At 38.4% G+C, this 21,107-nt stretch overlaps 2 protein-coding genes across 7 annotated transcripts in view; both read right to left on the bottom strand.

Annotated features, from left to right (window-relative positions):
- Window positions 1-727: 727 nt before the first annotated feature.
- Window positions 728-11,602, bottom strand: LOC121864534 (mini-chromosome maintenance complex-binding protein-like). The gene is given in 13 exon segments (XM_042363605.1): window positions 728-1,102; window positions 1,592-1,677; window positions 2,393-2,549; window positions 3,037-3,278; window positions 3,682-3,855; window positions 4,498-4,708; window positions 6,836-7,017; window positions 7,360-7,537; window positions 9,743-9,885; window positions 10,264-10,365; window positions 11,204-11,273; window positions 11,276-11,385; window positions 11,582-11,602. Coding segments are annotated over 13 exon segments (1,776 nt in total). The 3' UTR covers window positions 728-1,002.
- LOC121864515 (HORMA domain-containing protein 1-like) overlaps window positions 11,247-21,107 on the bottom strand; it is a 78,688-nt gene continuing 68,827 nt past the window's right edge. For all 6 annotated transcript variants that reach the window (XM_042363581.1, XM_042363579.1, XM_042363583.1 and 3 more), the window contains 2 exons: window positions 11,737-11,820; window positions 11,247-11,385 (listed from right to left, as the gene is read on the bottom strand). In XM_042363581.1, coding sequence (XP_042219515.1) covers window positions 11,782-11,820 — 39 coding nt within the window. In that variant the 3' untranslated portion in view covers window positions 11,247-11,385; window positions 11,737-11,781. The remainder of the gene's footprint in view (window positions 11,386-11,736; window positions 11,821-21,107) is intronic.

Genomic DNA, 21,107 nt, shown 5'->3' with positions numbered 1-21,107 from the left:
CTGCAAGTACACCCACTACAGGAAGTATCTACAAGGTGGGGTCCAGTGGATGTCAAAATGAACACTGACTCCTGTTGTCTCAGTAGGGTTGTCAAAATACTTCAGCCGTTGTGTCATATTTTCAAACACAAAGTCCTAAAGATGTGGGCGGTTACATATTGTATATATTTATTGGTCTTAACTCATCTTTTCCCACTACAAATAATATTTAGAATCAAAGACTTAAATATGACTCAGGTTTACCCCACTTACAGGTCCTGAAGTACCATTCAGGTTTACCACACTTACAGGTCCTGAAGTACCAATCAGGTTTACCACACTTACAGGTCCTAAAGCATCATCAGGTTTACTCCACACACAGGTACTAAAGTATCAATATAGTTTACCCATTGCTTTACATTACACAGTATAAGCCATCAGTTGCTCATCCTTCCCAAGAACTCCTTGATCCACTTAAACTACCTACATCCTCCACCTCAACCTTCCATCTCCACCCATAATTATACTCCTCACTACAATACTCACGATTAATTATGTCCTACATTACCTTCAACTTAAACTACTGTAACTACCAAGTACATAAGACCCTGTAACAGCACTACTTACCCGTATAAACTTCTCTTCCTGTTTACTCAATAGTGGTTACCATCTGAAATTACAGTACAGAACTTTCTTTGTAATACAAGTTGAATTTTTTTTTAAAGATCAAAGGTGAAATTAAATGTCATTTTTATTAAATACATTTTTTTAATATTCTGTGGTTATATTCATAAAAGAAAGGGTAAATTTACTAGCAGTTTTAAATGGAAAATTACATCCCGTATTATAAAAATATCTGTGTAGACTGTACTCACCAGATGTACTTCCAAAAACTTGTTCTCTTTTTCTTCTTGAATATAATACTGTTGTTCATTATAAAAAAAACTTAAAGATATGATAAAGCAAAATATAGCTGACTTTCTCAAAAATCTAATTAATTTACAAATTCTCACGAGACCACTTTTAAGGCGGAGGGCAAGATTTCCGTTCATTTCTTAAAATTATTGCACTCTTCCAGACTTCAGGGGTAAGAGTGTTCTGTCCACAACTCACTGCCAACAGCCTGAAATATAATAATAAGTATCTAAGAGAAGAAGAACACTATACTTGTTCAGCAGAAGAGGGAAATGAAAGACTGAAGAACAAGAAGCAATAACAATGAGCAGTAATCACCACATAATGAAATAGGGGGAACACTCTCAACCCAGTACAGTATACTACTTTGGTCATGAGAAAAGGATGTATACAGTACCAGAATGCTAGACAATAATACCAATAAAAGAGGAGAGTGTGGAGGAGTAAAAAAAAAAATAAATAAATAATCGAGAGAAGGCACTAGTCCAGACCCCCTCCCCCCTCCTCTCCACTGCCTTGGATAGGAACCGTACCTCCATAATATTACAAGACAATTGACCGACGACAATCAAATACTGTACTAGGACAATTAACATATTTTTTATTAGAATTTTCCCCTACACCGATGCTATCTCTCTATATATAGTATCAAATAGGCTCGAAGATGATATTTTCAGAAACGTATTTAAGAGGTTACCTGGCTAGAACCAAGAGACTGTGAAGGTCGTACGCTGATATAGTATCGTCATTCTTCCGGGTGTCAACAAAGTCTTCCTGCACCATCTAAAAATATAAACAGCACATGAAATCGAGACCAATTAATCTTATTACAAATACACACATAAAAAGATAATTATTTATTTAAAGGGGAACAAACTATGTACTTCACGTGGCTGAATAAAATGTAGGTTCGCTTTTCTGTATAAAGAACTTAACACAAACTGAAGATCTGGTAACATTGTATTACCAGATCACCTGCCTCATATCATGCAGGTTATCTGGTTTATCTGGTAACACTGTATTACCAGATCACTTAACCTAACATTATGTAGGTTATCTCACGACAAACTTTCTGCTGTTGATTTGTACCTAAATAAAAAATTCTACGAGGGACAAAAGCAATAATCTTGAAACAGAACTGGGAACTGCAGATCATTAAGTTGGATTATACATTCATAACCTAAAAGTACATATCATAACTAATTCAGTTTTGTAAAGATTTTTTTCAATCTATTGACAAAAAATGAACTTCATGATCCCTCTATTCTGTGGTGGGGATAAAATAAGGAGGAATAAGACTTTAAATAATGTGAAGGTTTTGACTCCATTTGCTTAACTTTCTGAGTTGAGGATAGATGGGTTGTTGAAGTTTCTTGTAAGGAACACTTGATGGACCAGTTACATACCAATTAGCTGAGATATAAATTTACATTCTACTTTCTGATCCACAAAATCTTCTCGGTAAACATTCCTTTCCTTGGTAACTTGAATCTTTTACCTTCTGCATGTCCTCTAACAGTGTGTAGTCCATGAGGCGGGCGGCAGTGAGGTACGACCGTATCCTCTGAAGCAGGTCAGGAGTCAACATGGCCTCAACCCGGCTGAAGGCTGCCGACACATCTGAGTGTTTTGGTTCAAGTCTTACTCCAATATCACTGTAAAACATTTAAAACTTTTCATTACAATCACGACACATGGGTAAAATATAACAGCCATACCCAAGCTAAAGTACATAGTAAATAACAAATTGTACTTCACCATAAAATCAAATTATAGACATCTTTAGTGTTAATGAAGGGTGAAGTTGAAACAAACACACATCCCCTCTGAAACATTAAAATAACAACTTATAACTTTTAAAGTACTACAGTATATATATATATATCTCTTATTATAAACTATGAACAGTATTAGTCATGTATTACCTTTATTTTTAATGAAGATATTGAGGAGATATGAGACTCATTCTTTATCGTTACTCATTGTCTTTTATGGTACTGTTTCCTTTTAGTTGTCATTAACCTCTTGTATATGGGGTCCCCTCTGAGCTGAATAAAACCATCTAGCATTAGCCAAATATATTGAGAGAGGCACGTCCCCACAGTGAAAGGGTCAAAGATGAAGAAAACCCCCAACCCTCACCTGGTCATCATGGTTTGTTCCTCTGACACAATGAGAACCGGAATGTTGGTCTTCTGTTCAATCTTGTGATACTCAAAGTCATAATCAATGGTCTGGCCCCTGATAACGTTGCACATAGCTGTCAGGTTCTCAACCCCCTTCGTTTCCAGTTTACCGGCTGTGAGTGCTGTCTCGTCAACTACCAGGTGAGTGTGTTGGTTTAACTGCAGCAATCCACTCACCAATCGGTTTGCTTTGTAATCCTGTGAAGGTGAAGAAACAAGTTCACACAATAATAATAATAATAATAATAATTTCTGCTTTTTGTTTCATAAAAGCACCAGATCTTCTGAAGAATTCACAATTGTAAAAAACACTACAAAGTCAAGGATCTGAGAATAAAAAAATACTAAAAAAAAAATACACAATGAAATTCTAAGGATTAATCATCTTCATATCATCAGGGGTTATAGATACAAAGTAGAGGTACATGTATTCATGAACAGACATTGTCAAACAGGGAAAAAATATCCACTCTTGTTATGTACAGGAGTCAAGATGTAAAATATTCAGAGGCTATTGAGGAGACTTAAATAATAAGTGATGAAAAAAATTTACCAGTCTAGGAAATTTCAATGTAATACACAAAATTTAAAAGGAACAAACCTTTTTGGGGATGAAATTTATGGTATTCATATTGCTTAGGGTCATGGGTAAGATGTGGGACTGAGTGACGAGACTGCTGATCAGTTTGTAAAGCTGAGTGGTGTACTGCTGTTCTTGCAAGGACCTGTTTATACCCTTGAGGTTCAGGCTGAACTTCCCAAGAACATGTACGTCCTGCAATTGCCAAAAAATAATTAAATGCGTACACTATCATATTTTCTCTCGAGTAACCCCCCCCCCCTCCAGCCACACCCCACGATGACAGGGAGCAAAAGCAACACAGACACACATATTCACCGCCTCTCTTCACCAGTTGATGTGTTCTGTTTTGCTGGTGTACTATAACTAAAAAACATCCATCTTTTCCCATATTCCTCACTGCTTGACACATTTTTTTTTAACTTCTGAATCTCTTTTTTCTTATTCTCTGCATCCTATTTACTGCACATATTGATCTCGTGCACATCATTTGCCACTTCTACGGTACTCTTCCCTCTAGCATCCAGAGTCCAGGGGTTTACAATGAAGAAGGTTTGGCACAACTTGCACAGACCACAGACACGACTGAATGAACAGAACACGTCAAGGTGGTAAACAGTCCACACGTGTGTTGGGGTGTTTAAAGCAATATAGAGTAGCTGGCTATTTTAGGGCCTTAATGTGGAAGAGGAACAACAAAATAGAACACATCTCTTAGGGCAGAGGATGATTGAGAGAGACTGTACAGTATGCCACAGTGGGAAGGAGCTTACAAGAGTGAAGGAAAATATAAGACATTCTCCCACATAAACTCTTATATACCTTCATAATACTAACCTGTCTCCGGAACACAGAGGACACTAAATGGCAGATTAATAGTTCTGCAGCAAGTTCATCTCCAAGCAGAGCCTCCTGCAGCACCTGACGGAGCGACTCCCGTGTTTCTCTCATACTTCCCGTTAATGCTAAGACATCATCGGAGGAGTCCAGTTCACAAGGGAGGAGTGGGTTGGTGTGGGACAGTTTGTGTGCTGTAATAACATGCAATCTGAAATGGAAAAAAATTACCATTCATTTCTGAGTACAGTAGTTATATATAATTACAGTACAGGGACACAGATGTTAACCATGTTGTAGTATTTCCCTTTTACAGGTAAATAAAACTTAGTTCATAAAAAAAGTCAAGGGGTAAAATGGTTTGAGTCAAAATAAGATAAAAGAGTAATGTACAGTTGCCGCCACATGAACGTACCACGGCCTAGGAGTATGTGAGGGCAAATGTGGCAACACAGCGTCGTTGTCATGGGCGTGAAACCGCGGATTACCCTGTTTGTCAGTTCCCCATAGTTCAATCCGTCACTCGGTCGTGGCTACACAACAATGCTGCATAACATACACAAATAAAGCATCCATGTGATAAGTGTTCTTCAGCCTTGATGTGTGGTCAGGCAAACTGGGTTTTAATGTTTCATATCACACGACTATGGTGCTGCAGTGCCACATCTCGTACCAGAGCCCCCACACACTCCCAGGATGTGGAGGCAACTGTACACCAGAAAACACGTAACACTGTATACTGTAGCATCTTTAACGGGGATACAAGATATGGGCTAGAAATATGTAAGTGCAGTACAGTACTATTTTACGAACTGGGTAAAAATATATAAATAATCTTTTGAAAATAACAACACTTGCTCACTGATTACTGTACAGTATTATATTCTTGTGGTTTAGGGTTCATCATGATTAATATAACCTCTTCAATAACTGAGAAAAAGTCAATATATAATTTGACTTGAAAATAAAAGAATAAGTTGTATTGGAAGGTATTCACTCAGGATGGAATTGTGCGAGAGCTTTTAGCAGACCAGCTTACAACAGGATCACTATAAGACACTGTATAGTATTTGATATGAAGAAAACTTCCTAACAACATTATTTACTACCTTTGAATAATACATGATGGCTCGATTTGGCTACATTTACACTAAAGACAACTGATTAATGAATAAAGCAAGGTACGTATGTGGCAGTTGTGTGCAGCAGTGGTGGTCCGGTAGTTATGGGTCGCCTGAACCACCGCCGTGGACTGTACGTGCGCGGCAGAGTTCAGGTGTTGGCGTAGGATGAGGTAGGCACCAGACAGCTCACAGCCGGCTACACCACCTTCGATTCACCCCACACAGACGGTCTGGCCTCTCGAGTCCGTTGTGTGGAGCAAACTTGCCTACCTGCACCGTGGAGACAAGTCCCCGCCTCGCCTCTTACGATTCATGTGATTAATTGAACATTGTTGTTCTCACTTTTAGTGAAGTTTATGTGTGTTGTACTTTCTGTTTTTAACTTGTCATTTTAGTGTTTAAATTTAATAAAGTGCCCTGTACAAGAAAACCTAGTTCCTGCCTGTCATTTATATCTAGTGGGAAAAACACCACAAGATAATATTACTAATCAACCGGGCACATGAACCTAAATGATATGAGAATTATGGTGAAATTTCATAGACATGTTCAAGAGATCTTGTGGGAGAGGGACACCCCCCCCCCAGGCCACTCTCATCTCCCACACAATATAACACTACCCTCTTATTTTTATCTTTATAGTACTGTACAGTAAACAGTTTTCTCTTTAGTCATAAGACAAATTCTGTGATTACTTACATATACAGTACTGTAACACTTTACAGTGCATAAAAATCATCTGGGTGAAACAGTTGCTGACATCCAAACATACTGTCAGATTTTCAACTTTGAAATTTAGGTTTCATATTTGTTGATGTATTATTGTTTTAATAATCTTGTTACTGTATGCATTTAAAGACCTTAGTTCTTGAATTGCAATAATAACATTATAACAACTGGTTTTCTTTAAACAGTCCCAGATAACCCCCACCCCCCATAGATTTGCTTTTGTCGGACTGGGGTCTACCCCAATTAGTCCGATTTATCGAAGTATCGAAGTTCTACTATACTGTACACTACAGTTTGTGCCAAGTTTTGTGAAAATCTGCTGGACATATGATTTTACAAATTTATAATTAGACAAACTGATTCCTATACTGTGCTTCCTTGCATAAGGTGGATAATAGAATTTAATTTATGTTTTATCCAATCACTTTAAAACACAAATTACTTTTACAACTAAAGATGAACATAAATTATTATAATCTTGTGACCTTGGCACCAGAGAGGGTGGTGGGCAGTGTGCAGCTTCTTCCTCTACCTCCATGGCTGCTGTGTTCATCAATGACTCTCCCTCTGAGTGATCACCGCTTCGAGCCGCCAGTGATGGATCAACTGACAATATACCAACCACTTCAATGATGTCATTCAGGGAGAAGTTTTGATTATCATATAACTGAAAAAAAAAGTTATAGAAAAAATTAAAAACCAAATTACATATAACATTCAAATGACCTATCAACAGAATGAGAGCTTTAACTGCATAATACCAAATCCAATTCCAGATTCTATTCTTTAAGTTGAGGCCAGACAATAAACCTGCCCTGAAGAAGTACACCCAGGAGGAGGAAACAGATACTTGTATTCCCTCTCCTATGATTTGAAAACAATTTTACATCACTAATAGTGTCACCTCAAGATTGTCAGCCTTTCTAGGTGAGTTCCTGTATCCAATTACAGTATGCCATGTGACTGGTACAGGTAATGTTATTAGTTTTCATTATATTGTGCAGCTCACCTTCACAAGACATGGTGTGCCCTTCATTCCTGTGATGGGGAAGTTGAGGTCAAGTGTAGCTCCTGGGACACCTGTTGCTCCACTGCTGCATCCTCTGTCACCGTTTCTCCCTGCAGCCTCACCTTCCTCTGTTCTGCTGCGCTTCTTTTCTCCACATTCTACTGCTTCTGATTCCATACTGAAAAATTATTACACATTAAAATGTGTCTAAGGTGCAGAAGCTGATGCAAACAACAAACCCAGACAGTATGAATCGGTGCAAGAAATAATCCAAGAAGGAGTAACTCGTTATCTGCACTAACTAGCCATTACCCCAGAATATGGTCTGGGTCCACTATGAGTTGTCAGTTCTGGGTAAACACAAGAAGTACTCTCTGCCACGTTCATAGAGTGATACAGTATATATAATTCTCTAGAAAAACGGCTGCTATTTGCAATGACGGCACCACCTTCCCTGTAGACGACGTTCTCCAACAAATTCAGCGCTGTGTTCAGGTGAGTTTTAAGGGTGTTTTTTGTGGTCAAAGTCATGGACATTTCATAAGTGAAGAAATGTGCCGCAAAGAGCAGCTTAAGGACATAAAAAACTCCCATGTTTACACCAACTCAGCTGTCATGTACTCTTACCTGGGAGACTTTTTTGTTTTCCAGTGCATTTACAGAGTTCATCAGTACTAGATGGAGATATGAATCAATTTAGAAGTAATGACATTGTCTGGACTTTGTTTTGAGAATGCCTGATGCTAAGTAAACATGACCACATAGTGCTGTTATTGTTTTGATGATTCACTAATGAACCACTGGGATATATCATCATTTATATCAATTAATGGGCAAAATTTTACTTTAACTACCATAAGTATTTGGATGTTTAGATTTGAGATAGGCTATATTGGGTAAATTTTAAGTTTTGGTCATCCCTGTACTTGGACATGCAGACTGTATTTTTCTGATGGTTTGCGATGTGTTATGAATGATTTAGACTTAAATTTCTATCGGAAATCACTGGTTTTGAGTTACTACCCTCCCTTACATCTGTATGTTAAGCTTACCTTATAATTCATCATACCCTAACCTAACCTAACATATGGCCTGTATTTTCTTATGCGATCGAAAAATGTTTTACGACAGAAATCCTGAAGGGATAATGAGTCTTATTGTTTTAAAGTACTTAATCCCAGAGTTAGAATCTTAAGGTTCCCCAGATGACCGAAATCAAAATAATACCAATATTGTTTGGAAAGTTTATACTATGAAATTTGTTGTATGGGCAGCTAATATCCATTGAATTAGTTAATGTGCTTAGTAATATTTATATATTCAATATAGTATTACTGTGTTGCACAGTAAGGCACAATTAATTATCTTATAACATTTATTTACAGAGCTGATCAGCCGAGAAGGTTGGACAACTACATCCAGGGTTCATCAACGCAGATGAAAGAAATTGCCCAAAATAGATGTCATTATGATAGTAGAGTATTACCAAGAACTCCGCCATCCAGCTATGAAGGACGTGGTCGTCCCTAGTCCTTCCACTACATTAAAAATAGCATAGACATCAGTGACGAAAAATTACATTTTCCAAACATGAAATAGAGAACAGTGATGAAAACTTCCCTGTTGGAGTTATCGGTCTTTTGCATCATTTTGGCAGCCAGCAAGTAAATACACACGATGATACTTGAACAGCAATTTATTTTAACCTAAAAATAAGGTATGACTGTGTATATCAACATTGTATATGGCCACAGGTTCTGTATTTCTGCTGGTAACAACACATACACCACAGCTGGCTGCCTCCATGCTCCAGCTCGAGTCAACCTATGATGCCACAACCAATCAGAGCTTTTCGCAGTCACGTGACTTTTTAGCAACTTTAACCCTTATTTTTTTATACTTTTTGGCCCAATGCATTTAAGAATATCATTGCCATCCTGAATTTAAGCATTTTCTTTACCCATTGACCTGCCATCTTACGAAAAAATTCCGACCGACAACTCGTCCATTACACACACTCACTCCTGTAAGCCCCTCTGAGGTACGGTATGATGCAGGGTGGCCTGATAGGTGACGATCCTGATCCATACCCTGGCAAGATGCCGCGTCACCATTGGCAACAATCAAAACATCTGCTGTCCAATACTACTTGTGTGTCTGACATTGATGAAGTCTAACTTAACAAGTACTGGTACATGTATGGAGGCAATAAAAGTGAAAAAGCAATAAAGTTCTATTGATAAAAGCGTATAAGAGTTTTGTAAGTTTAAGATGACAGAATAAAAGAAATAAAGGTTATATTGGAAAAATAATTGGTCACCCATGATTTCACACTCTTACCCAAAATATTAAAAATAACACTAAAAATAATGATGATAAAGACCTGTCCATGCCTTCTGTCGTGTGGCCATTGTGTGTGTTCTCAGAGGCGCCATGGTCAGCGTCTTCGTCTACACAGCGTTTATTACGAGACGTACTGTAAGAGGAGCCAGGTTCTGCTATACAGGGATTCATTTCTTGATATATCTGAAAATCATCATAAAATATTAAGTAAACTAGTTGCTGTAAGCAGGGTACCGTAGGCATTCATCGTATGGCAATTTCACTAAAGTATGTGAATTCAGTAAATTTATCCCCTTCATTCAAACAATGCCACTTTTAGTAGTTTATTTAGCAGAGAGGTTGCCATACACAAGGTTGACTGCCTCTGGATGATGGCTTTAACACTACAGTATATCCAGGTCTTAACAGTTAACAGTACTAAGCTGAGGGGAGATAGTGGCTTTAAAACATATCTTCACTGTTTTCTTATCACACTTAACATCCTGAGCTGTCTAGTGGTTGTCCAATCATCTCTCAAACATAATTGTAACTTAACCACCTAAGACATACAGCTATACACACCTGTTTAACCCAGTCATTTTCTCCAGGAACAGGGACACAGTAGTAAGTGAGGCGATCACCTATCTCACAGCGAGGAGAGTCTGTTAAAATTGTCTCACCGGCCTGGAGGAGAAAAATCATACATTTAGGCACAATATCCGTGACAGATTCATTACAGACATAAGTTAGCTGTTTAATTACATAATATACCTGTAAGCTAGCAGAGGTGATGATACATTCACTATCATATAACAAGGCTAACCTCAGTAAATAGGGCTCACTACTGTTGCCCTCACCATTAGTTAATGTCAGCCTTGTCCTAACAGGGTGAGATAGAAAGAGACATGTGTATTAACGCCTTCACTAAAAGGATGACACTTTCACTATTATATTTTGCCAAGGCCAAAATTTTTTATTCAGCACAGACTGATGTACACAAGGGGTTATAAGTCAACCTGAAGAGAGCCAGCATATTCACTCTAAACTTTAAATATGACTGACTCTTAGGTCATACTGGATTGAACTAAACTTTAACAGTTATTCAGACCTTTATATATATACAGTAATGTGTTTATTAATATCTGAGCAATTTAATGTATATTGCAAACAAGGAGTTAAAAGACCCCAAAACATAAAACATCAATTTGTATAGTACACTAGTGGGGGATTTATTGCTGTGGTTCATCTCATATATACTTGCTGGAGCAGATACACCTCCCTTTGGCGTTAATGATGATACTGGGAACTGGTAACCAAAAGTTCTTCCCCCGAGTATTTGTTATGATGTTGAATAAGGCTTTTGCTCCTTTCCTAACAAACTGATGTGACCGTACGCCAAGTGCTGGTAGTGGTTAGGTACACATTTACCATGATAGGGAAAAACATAATTGAGTAATAACATAAGCTATGAGGCAGTATAGATCTGTACTCTGCAATTACTAAACCCAATGAATAATCTCACCCCACACTCTGCAATATCCTTGTAGCGTCCTGGTTGGAGTCTGGTAGCCCCGGTGATCTTGTTCTCCACAGTTATGTCTCCAAGAAGAATTCGTTATCAAACATATCCTGTATCATCCCCCTGAAGCGTACTACTCGGTTAGGCTGCAGGTGGTGTAAAGGATTGTCATTTATCCAAGGCAGCTGGCAAGTGAAGAGAAGAAATGTGGTTATTAATAAGATAATTACTTCTGTATACTTAACTACTCAACAAAAATTTTTTCTTTTCAGAAATATTCACAACTATTCAGGAAGTAGCATTAGAGGAGAGATTAACCCACTAAATAAAACATGTTCACAGTAGACACAAACATAAGCCCTCTCATGCTGCTCCACGAACCCTGAGAATCAGACTTCGCATTAGACACCCGTGCACTACTGTAAATGATTCGGATTAACGTGTCAGAATCTTGGGGTTCGTGGAGCAGCAAGAGAGTTGAGAGGACCTTAGTTTGCGACTGTACATCTTTGTGTACTAAGAGAGAGGCTCCTTACCTTCTTAAGAACCAATGGTTGTTTGACTTCATTTTCAAAAATTCTTTACCCTCTGCCTCCAGTCACCTGATGCTTCACACTCATCTGTTAACAAATCCATCAGTCATTACAGTAACCAAGATGGCATGTAAATTTGTTTTCAATTTTATATTACATTCTATTAGATACATGCATATTGTTCACAAAAGCTATACAGTACTATAGCTTGTGTAGACTTATAACTGCTGATAAATGTTCAAATATACCAATACAGGACAGTGTGTCATTAACCTGGATGTTTGATGGTGTAATAATTTAGAATAAAATCATATACAGTAAAGAGACAGAATAGATATTGTTTTGTATTGAAGAATAGGCCACCTAGGCACAGGTCACTGACCCACAACACGGCCTGGAACTAAAAATAAGAATAACAAAATAAATAAACTAAAATAAAAATTAAAGGAAAAAGAAGAGTACAGTACAGTATGTTAACACCATGAAGATGAAGGAAAACCACCTTTTTGAAGTGAGACAGATTGTAAGGAGGACACACAGCTGACGCCCATATAGCATATACTGTATTGTGCTTCAAATAATTTTTACTCTCACCAAATGTCAACAAACATGTTCGTAATATTACATCTGCTAAATAAATGATTACCGGTCTTGGGCTCTTACTTCTGCTATTTGTACAGCATTCATTCTGTCCTAAATTACTGCATTTGGTTACAGTATAGTACATTACTCTGTACTTGCAAATATGGCAGCTGAAGATGCAGATGTTTTGTGCAAAGACAATCGTTTAAATCCTTTGAGGAAGTGAAATGGGTTATTACTGGGTAGTGAAGGAACTCTCGAATTTGCTCTAGTGTTGTTGATGAAAATTTATTTACAGTATCTTTTTTTTTTATCTTTCAATTTCACTTAAAAAGTACTTTTGATCTACAAGGTGGGCAGGGCTTTGAGTATGATAAGAGGAAAATTGTCAGGTAAAAAGTCACAAAAAACTAATGAATCATAACCTAAAGTTCTTCATTACAAGTTGAAACTTCTCTACGTTCATGTTGTTAAGGCTGTATATATATATATATATATTATATATATATATATATATATATATATATATATATATATATATATATATATATATATATATATATATATATATATATATATATATATATATATATATATTTTTTTTTTTTTTTTATTGACAGTATCTGTTCTTCCAATATTAATACACTTGCTGGTGTTTAATTTCATTTGCCATTTTTCTGACCATTCCTGCAGTTTATTTAAATCCTCCTGTAGTGCATTTGCATCCTGCCCGAATTAATCTGCACGCCTATTTTGGTGTCATCCATGAACAAGTACCGCCCCCAAGCTGGAAGCAGCCATTCGTGAGGAGTGGAATAATTTAGACCCACAAATAATCCACAACTCGGCAGTCAGTTCCTTCACACCTGCAGGAGTGTATCAAGAGAAGAGGGAGGCCTATAGACTACTGGAAGTTTGTTATTTTCTCAGATTAATTTTTTATTAATATTTCATCTTGCTATTTATCTCATACGACCCCGTAATGCAATGGCGAGGAAGTACAACAAGTCTAACCTAACCAGAGAAACCAGAAGGACCAGAGGTAACCTAGTATCCAGGGGGACAGGCCCATTGTCTAAATCTAACCCAACAAGACAAAAAATATAACAAAGGAAACTAAAGAACAAACTTAACATTGAAGTAAAATGGAAAAATAATAATAATAATAATAACTTTCTGACAACAACACCAGTAAGACGAGACAGACACTTCTGCCGACTGACTAAGAAGTAAACAATGCATATCCTCAAAAACTCGGACTTTCTTCAGCGAAGTCGAAGTTAAATATACTTGAAAATTATAAATTCCAACAGAAACAATAAAGTTTTCTTTTTCATCTCGTCTCCCTAAATAGAATCAACATTAGTTCCATACATAGTAACTACGCAATATCAGTCGTGAAACTTTGCTATGGAAAAGTTAGGGTAATATCATTTTGGTCATCTACCTATTTTAAAGTAGGTCAGAATCGGCTCAAAACTCACCAAAAACCATCGGAACATACTGTCAACCTAACCTAACCGTAACCTCTTTGGCGGTTGGTAACTTAAAATCCTAAAATTCTCTCGATGACTGAAATATAAGACCAAATGTTGTATCGTTTTCTAACTTATTATCGGTATTATTATCAAAACGGTCATCCAGCGAAATTTTAGGATATTAAATTTACTATTGGTAGGTTGGGTTAGGTTGAAATGTTTTTGCGATGGTTTTTGAGGAGTTTTGACGAAAAATAATATTACCCGATTATCATCTAAAGTACATGTGAAAAATGGGCAAAAATCGAATAATTCCTTCTGGTGTTAGCCATCCGGGTACTTTTGCAGTAGTTCACACAACTTTCCTGCCCCTAAATCTATTATCATATTCGAGAAAGACGTCTAATTTTAGGATAATTTTCTTCTATTACATTACCGTCGCAAACATATAATAAAGTAGATAGCGTATGTTTCCTTTACAAATCGGCGTCTTGCATGCATTCCTGTACACATCACGAGTGCAATCAAAGGCTTTTTTTTTTGCCACCAATTGAAATTAATTGTGGTTTAATTTGCAGTATTTTTTGCCCAATCAGATTCGATTGTGATTTTGGGTCTCTCATATTTCGAAATTCAAATTCATTTCCGACCATGGAAGTCAGCGATGGATGCAATTATATGGAGCGAGTTCATTTTTTAGATCTCCGCGGTGTTCTATCGACCTCAGTAAAGTGTCCTTAAGTGTAAGAACGAATGTAAGTATCGTCAAGACCAATATAGTAGTAAATCCGACGACGAACCAGAACCAGGCCAATAAGGTAAGAAATAAGTGAGTTAGGTCAGGTTAGGTTAGGTTAGGTCAGGTCATCCCAAAAAATCAAGGTCAAAACCAATCAAAACACACAAACACACACTAGAAAAACATAGTTATGATTTTCTAACAGAGTTGTGTGAATTAATGAAAAATTTACCGCCATCCGCTCCAGTATTACCCCAAAGCTCTTAAACAGGTCCCTTGGGCTATCCATTACTGAACTGATTTAGTTTATCACATTTTGTATACAGCATTGTCTTTGTACAGTACATAATGAAACAATATGAACATGAACTACGACTCTACTCCGTAAATATTAATACATCTCTGTTAACTCTACACTACTGTACGTTAGTGAGAATAAACTTATCACTCACCAAATATTCTGTCGACGGTTCTGAGTTGGGTTATTGTCCAGTCGTCGACGCCAGGCATGTTGTGGTGCACGAGATGATAGTGTTATGGTGCACGAGATGATGGTGTTATGGTGCACGAGATGACAGTGTTATGGTGCACGAGATGACAGTGTTGTGGTGCACGGGATGACAGTGCACGTGGCCTTGTGTCCAAACAACTCCCAGAAGTTTTGGCGGGAAGCTACTTCATCAGCTGACTTGCGATTCAGAAATAATGACTAGTTTTTAAACATTAGTCATTTATTACATAACATTCTATTTCCATTTGTTTTTTTAATGTTATAGAAATTATCTTCATAATTTTTATTAAGATACATACTTATATATGTATATTTGCAATCATAAAGTTGACGTCATAACATCCGTACAAAAGGCAAATGCCAGGTTTTTATATTGTATTATTTATTTATTATGTAACTTAATATTTTCAATAAACACTTTTTTCGTGTGATCAATTTGATTTGAAACGTTTTTAGTATTAATCTGCGTTAAGCAATCGCTACATTGGCGCCAATCCACTTTGGTTCGAAAGACAAATGTCTGACAAGTGCAATACTTTCACGTGGTTTATGGCAGGCTCAGACAACAAGCAGTGTCATCTATATGTAATCTAAGTGTACTTAAGGTAAATATGACATCAAGGAAACCAACGTTGGATTAACTTTATAAAATTATATCCATTTCGCCGTATTTCGGTCAAAACTGTGATGGGTCAGGAAGTTTTGTTGGTCATGTAGATGTAAACACGTATTACTGTGCATTAACCAAATGAAACCAAAATGTCTAAAATTTTAACCTCATTAGTTATATAAAACTCAGTATTGGTGCGAAAATTGAATTTAAACTGGCTCAAATATGAGCTGTTTACCCAACGCCTGTATACCTGCAGTGTTGTATAGACAGTACAGTGTGTGAAGTCTCAAGTCAACAACCACGAAAGTTAGGAGTATGATATTGTATCTATCCAACATAATTCTTATGATCTTAACATGTTTAAAGGCGTATTTAATAATAATAAAAATACTACTTGAATTATGTACTTTACCTGGCGGCGGAGGCGGAGCAGGTGCAGCACCTAGAAATTCCTCATAACAAAGGCTTCCCTGGATTTCACCCTTAACGTTGGTATTCACCTCTGCCTGCTCTTCCTTGTTTGGTGATTGGCCAAATTGCTCGTGTGGCAGGCGCGCCCCACTGGCTGGCCAATCACAAAACAGTAATGCCGGTGCACTGTGTACTCTACCTTGAGGGACGGAGTTATTTTTTAATTTTAATTTACTTTGTTGTCGGGGGTTAGGAAGCCAGTAGTGTGTTTAACCCTCGCCTTGTAGTTCCTGACGGGTGTGTCCAGGAGTCCAATGTTAATACAGAATTAAACCTTGAGTGTCTGAGATAACGTGTCTTGGTGTGGATCTTCTGGACCGCATGTACTGTACGACTCTTGTTTCACTGTCATACAAACCTCTCAACTTGTAATGTAAATAATTTAAACGGCTAATATAAGGTGTATGAACATAAAACTCATCTTATATTTACAGCCTCGATCCGCCCCGACTTGTGGTTGACGATATTCTCTTATTAGGTTAGAAAATTATAGTACAGTACATAACACACCCCCCCTCCACACACATCACCGTACTTACACCGTGAATGTGGTTTTTGGAAATTGTTTTTATGAATGAAAAAAAAATACGTGAAAAAATAATCCGCATTTCCCGTATCGTTACAACTTAGATACGGTAAAATAGATTAGGCGATAAAGTTGGCCGAATTTTGCAAAATAATTCGAAGTGATGGTTTCAAAATAATTAATCTAAGCTTTAAAGTAGCTTAATTCTTAAACAAAATTACACTCTTACTAATTTAAATTGTCATAATTAATAACTTGGATTTGAAGACATTACCATAGAATCTAAAGTGCTATTAAAAAAAATATCTGAAGCTTGTATAGGTAGTTTAGTGCTGTGGCCACATGTACACAGTGGGCCACATCAAGTACACAGTGGACCACACATTATGTACACTGGGCCACAATACGTGCATTGGACTACATCACAATACACAATTGGGCCATATTACATATAGTGGACCACATTACGTAATGAGCCACATTATGTACTGCATACACTGGGCCCCATTACGTAAACAGTGGGCCACATTATACACTAGGCCACATTACGGACACAGTGGAGATGACAGCTTCAACATTTAAAGATCAATAGATGCTGGTGGCAGTAGTTGTCATCGCGTGATAGACCTGACATATTGGAGCACTTCATGTCTGCATATATTACATATTTAATTTTATGTAGTGTACATTGTTTTGTTATATGTTAGGTGTATTAACAATATAGAGTACAGGTAGTAGTTAAGAAAATGTAGACGAAGAAAACTTGTATAGTTAATGCACTTTCTGTCCACTTAATTATTACGTTTCTGTAGTCATTTTTGAGGAAGTAACTAAAACAAAGAAAAATCGGACCCTTCTTTCAGCTTATTTGTTATTTATATCTATTGGTATTTGGGGTATTTTGTTTAAATGACTTTTCTTATGACTTGGCCTTTTTTTATGGAAATGTTGTAAGTTCCGTCGTCCATCACACAACCTACCAGCCAAGATTCACCTATATCGCTCAAGCTGTGTTTATGGCTTGTAAAGTACAAGACTAGCAGTTTCCTCCATTCTTATGTTCTTATTGTGAGTGGTGTGACCTTGACGGCGGGATCTTCGACCAACTTTCTCCACAGTCAGACAAGTTTGTTCTGAGCCAACACCCAGCTTACCTGCACAGCTTAAATATTACCATAACTTATTTCAGTGTTGTAACTGTCCTTACACACCTCAATATTTTCTAGTACTTCTGTTTTGTACTCACAACTATCTTACTGTTAAATTAAATGTGACGGTTGAGTATCGTCTGGGGTGATGTTCTCATACAGCACAGATTAACTTGTGAGACAGTGTTCTCTGGTCGGTGTGCATTGTGCAACATGCTGGAGAAGTATTGCACGACACAGATGTGTGTTACCATTATAAACAATGACCAAATTTTAATTCATATATATACATATTGTATCTCCAATGTTTACTGACGGTGTTTTCTGGACATTGAGTTGGCTTATTAGCAATGGTGATTTTACTGACTATTTTATTATTCCAGATGGCCAGCAAAACATGCTGAACTTGTGGAGCAACACTGGTGTTACCATAAAGATTAGACACGAGGCTGTGGAGGAGCCGCTAACACTGACCGTCTACTACAGCCTCTTTATCATGGCTCACTCGTCTTACCCTCCACCCTCTACCCCACCTCGCCCGCTCTCCCCTATACATTCCTACCACAAGCCTCCTTCCACCTCCGGCCAAAGGTACCACAAGCCTCCTTCCACCTCCGGCCAAAGGTACCACGAGCCCTCTTCCACCTCCGGCCAAAGGTACCACGAGCCCTCTTCCACCTCCAGCCAAAGGTACCACGAACCTCCTTCCACCTCCGGCCAAATGTGTCACCGGCGGCAGCTGGTCAATAAGAGGCACGAGAATCGTGGAGGTGAGAGTGTCGTGTCACCAACAGGTAAAGCTTGGTGGCCAGGAGTCACTGTACCTCAGGTGCCACCGTTGCCAATGTCGTCGTGCATGGTAGTAATGTCGTCCACGGCTGCTGTACAGATAAGAGACACTGCTCACTGCTGCCGTGGCCGACGCAGTGTGCAACTCCACCCGCTATCCTCACCTCCACACCAACGCCCCGGCCCTCACCAAATATCTCTCTCCCTCAGGTTAGATTTACTCATCTGTTTAACTAATTATTATTATTTTTTTTTTGCGGGGATTAGCCCACCCGGGCAGAGGTTACTGACCCACATCGGGGCCTGGGGCGCGAAAATGTAATAATATAATAATAATAATAATAATAATAATAATAATAATAATAATAATAATAATAATAATAATTCAGATAAGTCAAATAAAAAAATAAAAAATAAAATAATAATGATAACAATAATAATAACAACACTGCAATAATAATACTAATAATAATAATAAAGAACCAGAAATAAATACAAAAATTAAAAAAAAAGATTAATAGTGAGAAACAATATCTGTACGTTGTGTTGTCAATAGTAAGAGAAACAATTAAGACCCTGCAATTGTATTTCAATGAGGCAGAAAGTCAGATCATCAACCAGGGATTTTTCACATATAGCAGCAGGGTCTACCATTAGACAACACAATATGTTCCCAATATCTTCCCGGGGGGTAGTACCTCCCTGTTTGGTAGCATTGTAATCCTGATTCTGAGATGTTTTTCACAACAAATGACAATTGTTCTTTATATATTACCTATTATGTACTGTACAGTCCCTCATGTAGTGTCTCACACGTTAGAGCTTAATCAACAAAATAACATTACTATATATATTTTTTACCAACAGATGAAGAACAATGTTGTGAGTACTGCTCGTCTTACATTTCCACACCTCAGGCTGATCTGGATCAAATCTATCCTATATACCACACACACTCATCGATCTACGGGGCAGCCAGTGACCCAGAGGACACAGGTGGCACCAAGCACCAGGCTGTGAAAAAGATCCGCCCATCGCGAACTTATATGGAAGACGGTGTTGACCTCGAGTACCAGTCAGTATCGGGGGTCATGGGGAGGCGCAGTGACCCAACAAACACAAATGATTCGCAGGATGAGGGTGTGAGAGAGGAAACAATGTACTGGGTTGAAGATGGCGGGGGAGTGATGTGTGAGGGGGAGTGGTGGGAACCCGTTGATGCTCACTACCTGGAGCAGCTCACGTGAGGACACCGCTTCTCTGCCTTCACTCTTGGACAACAATTCTCTGCCTTCACTCTTGGACAACACTTCTTTGCCTTCACGTGAGGACACCACTTCTCTGCCTTCACTCTTGGACAACACTTCTTCTTCTCTGCCTTCACGTGAGGACACCACTTCTCTGCCTTCACGTGGTGGACAACACTTCTCTGCCTTCACGTGAGGACACCACTTCTCTGCCTTCACGTGTGGACACTTCTCTGCCTTCACGTGTGGACACCACTTCTCTGCCTTCACTCTTGGACAACACTTCTCTGCCTTCACGTGAGGACACCACTTCCCTGCCTTCACGTGAGGACACCACTTCTCTGCCTTCATATGTGGACACTTCTCTGCCTTCACGTGAGGACACCGCTTCTCTGCCTTCACGTGAGGACACCACTTCTCTGCCTTCACGCGAGGACACCACTTCTCTGCCTTCACGTGAGGACACTAGACTACCTTCAGGTGTGGACAATTATCAGTCCTCGCGTATGGATACCTTGAGCACAGCACATCTTACTAAAAAAAGTAAGTGACCTCGTACTGTTGACCATTACTAGTTGTGGTTATATACATGTGTGTGTGTGTGTGTGTGTGTGTAATAATACTAATAATTAACAGTTTATTGAAAAATTTCTGCAGCCCGAAGGCTGAAAATATACATTGGACATAAATGACTTATTACTTACATTGGTGGTTTAACAAAAGCCTTCATTAGAGAAAGGTAAAGGAACATACAGATTAATGTTTACAGTGGAGGTCACGTAAATCATTTACGCTGAAGTGTTGAATAGCAGACACATGGTGTAGTAACAGATGGTGTTAGGAGGGGCTTGACGTGGTGTAGTAACTCGTCCTCGGGTGTTGATATGAAGGACCTCACGTGGTCATGGAGACACCAGGTGGTGTGGTGTTCACATGGTGCAGTAACTCGTCCTCGGGTGTTAATATGAAGGACCTCACGTGGTCATGGGGACACCGTGTGGTGTGGGGTGGTGTCACAGTACCTCACCCTACTGGGTGGTGTTGTGTTATCTCGTAGTCAGGTGTGAAGCCGACCGGCCCTCTGTTGTTCCCATGGTGGACTGATTCGTACCTCCTGGTCAGAAGATGGCGGTCACTTCCCAGGGGTGCTTATCTCACTGGTGGGTCATGGCTTTCACTGGTACTGTCTAGTGCTGAATTCACTGGCTTAACACTGTTCATCACTGTTCAACACTGATCCCATTCTTTCCGAAACGAAATTGTCACTTTT

The sequence above is a fragment of the Homarus americanus genome, unplaced genomic scaffold (assembly GCF_018991925.1).
Source record: "Homarus americanus isolate GMGI-L3 unplaced genomic scaffold, GMGI_Hamer_2.0 scaffold25860, whole genome shotgun sequence".
NCBI classification, from domain to species: Eukaryota; Metazoa; Arthropoda; class Malacostraca; order Decapoda; family Nephropidae; genus Homarus; species Homarus americanus.
Note: the sequence above shows the minus strand (reverse complement) of the source record. Positions and strands in the feature narration are given on the sequence as shown.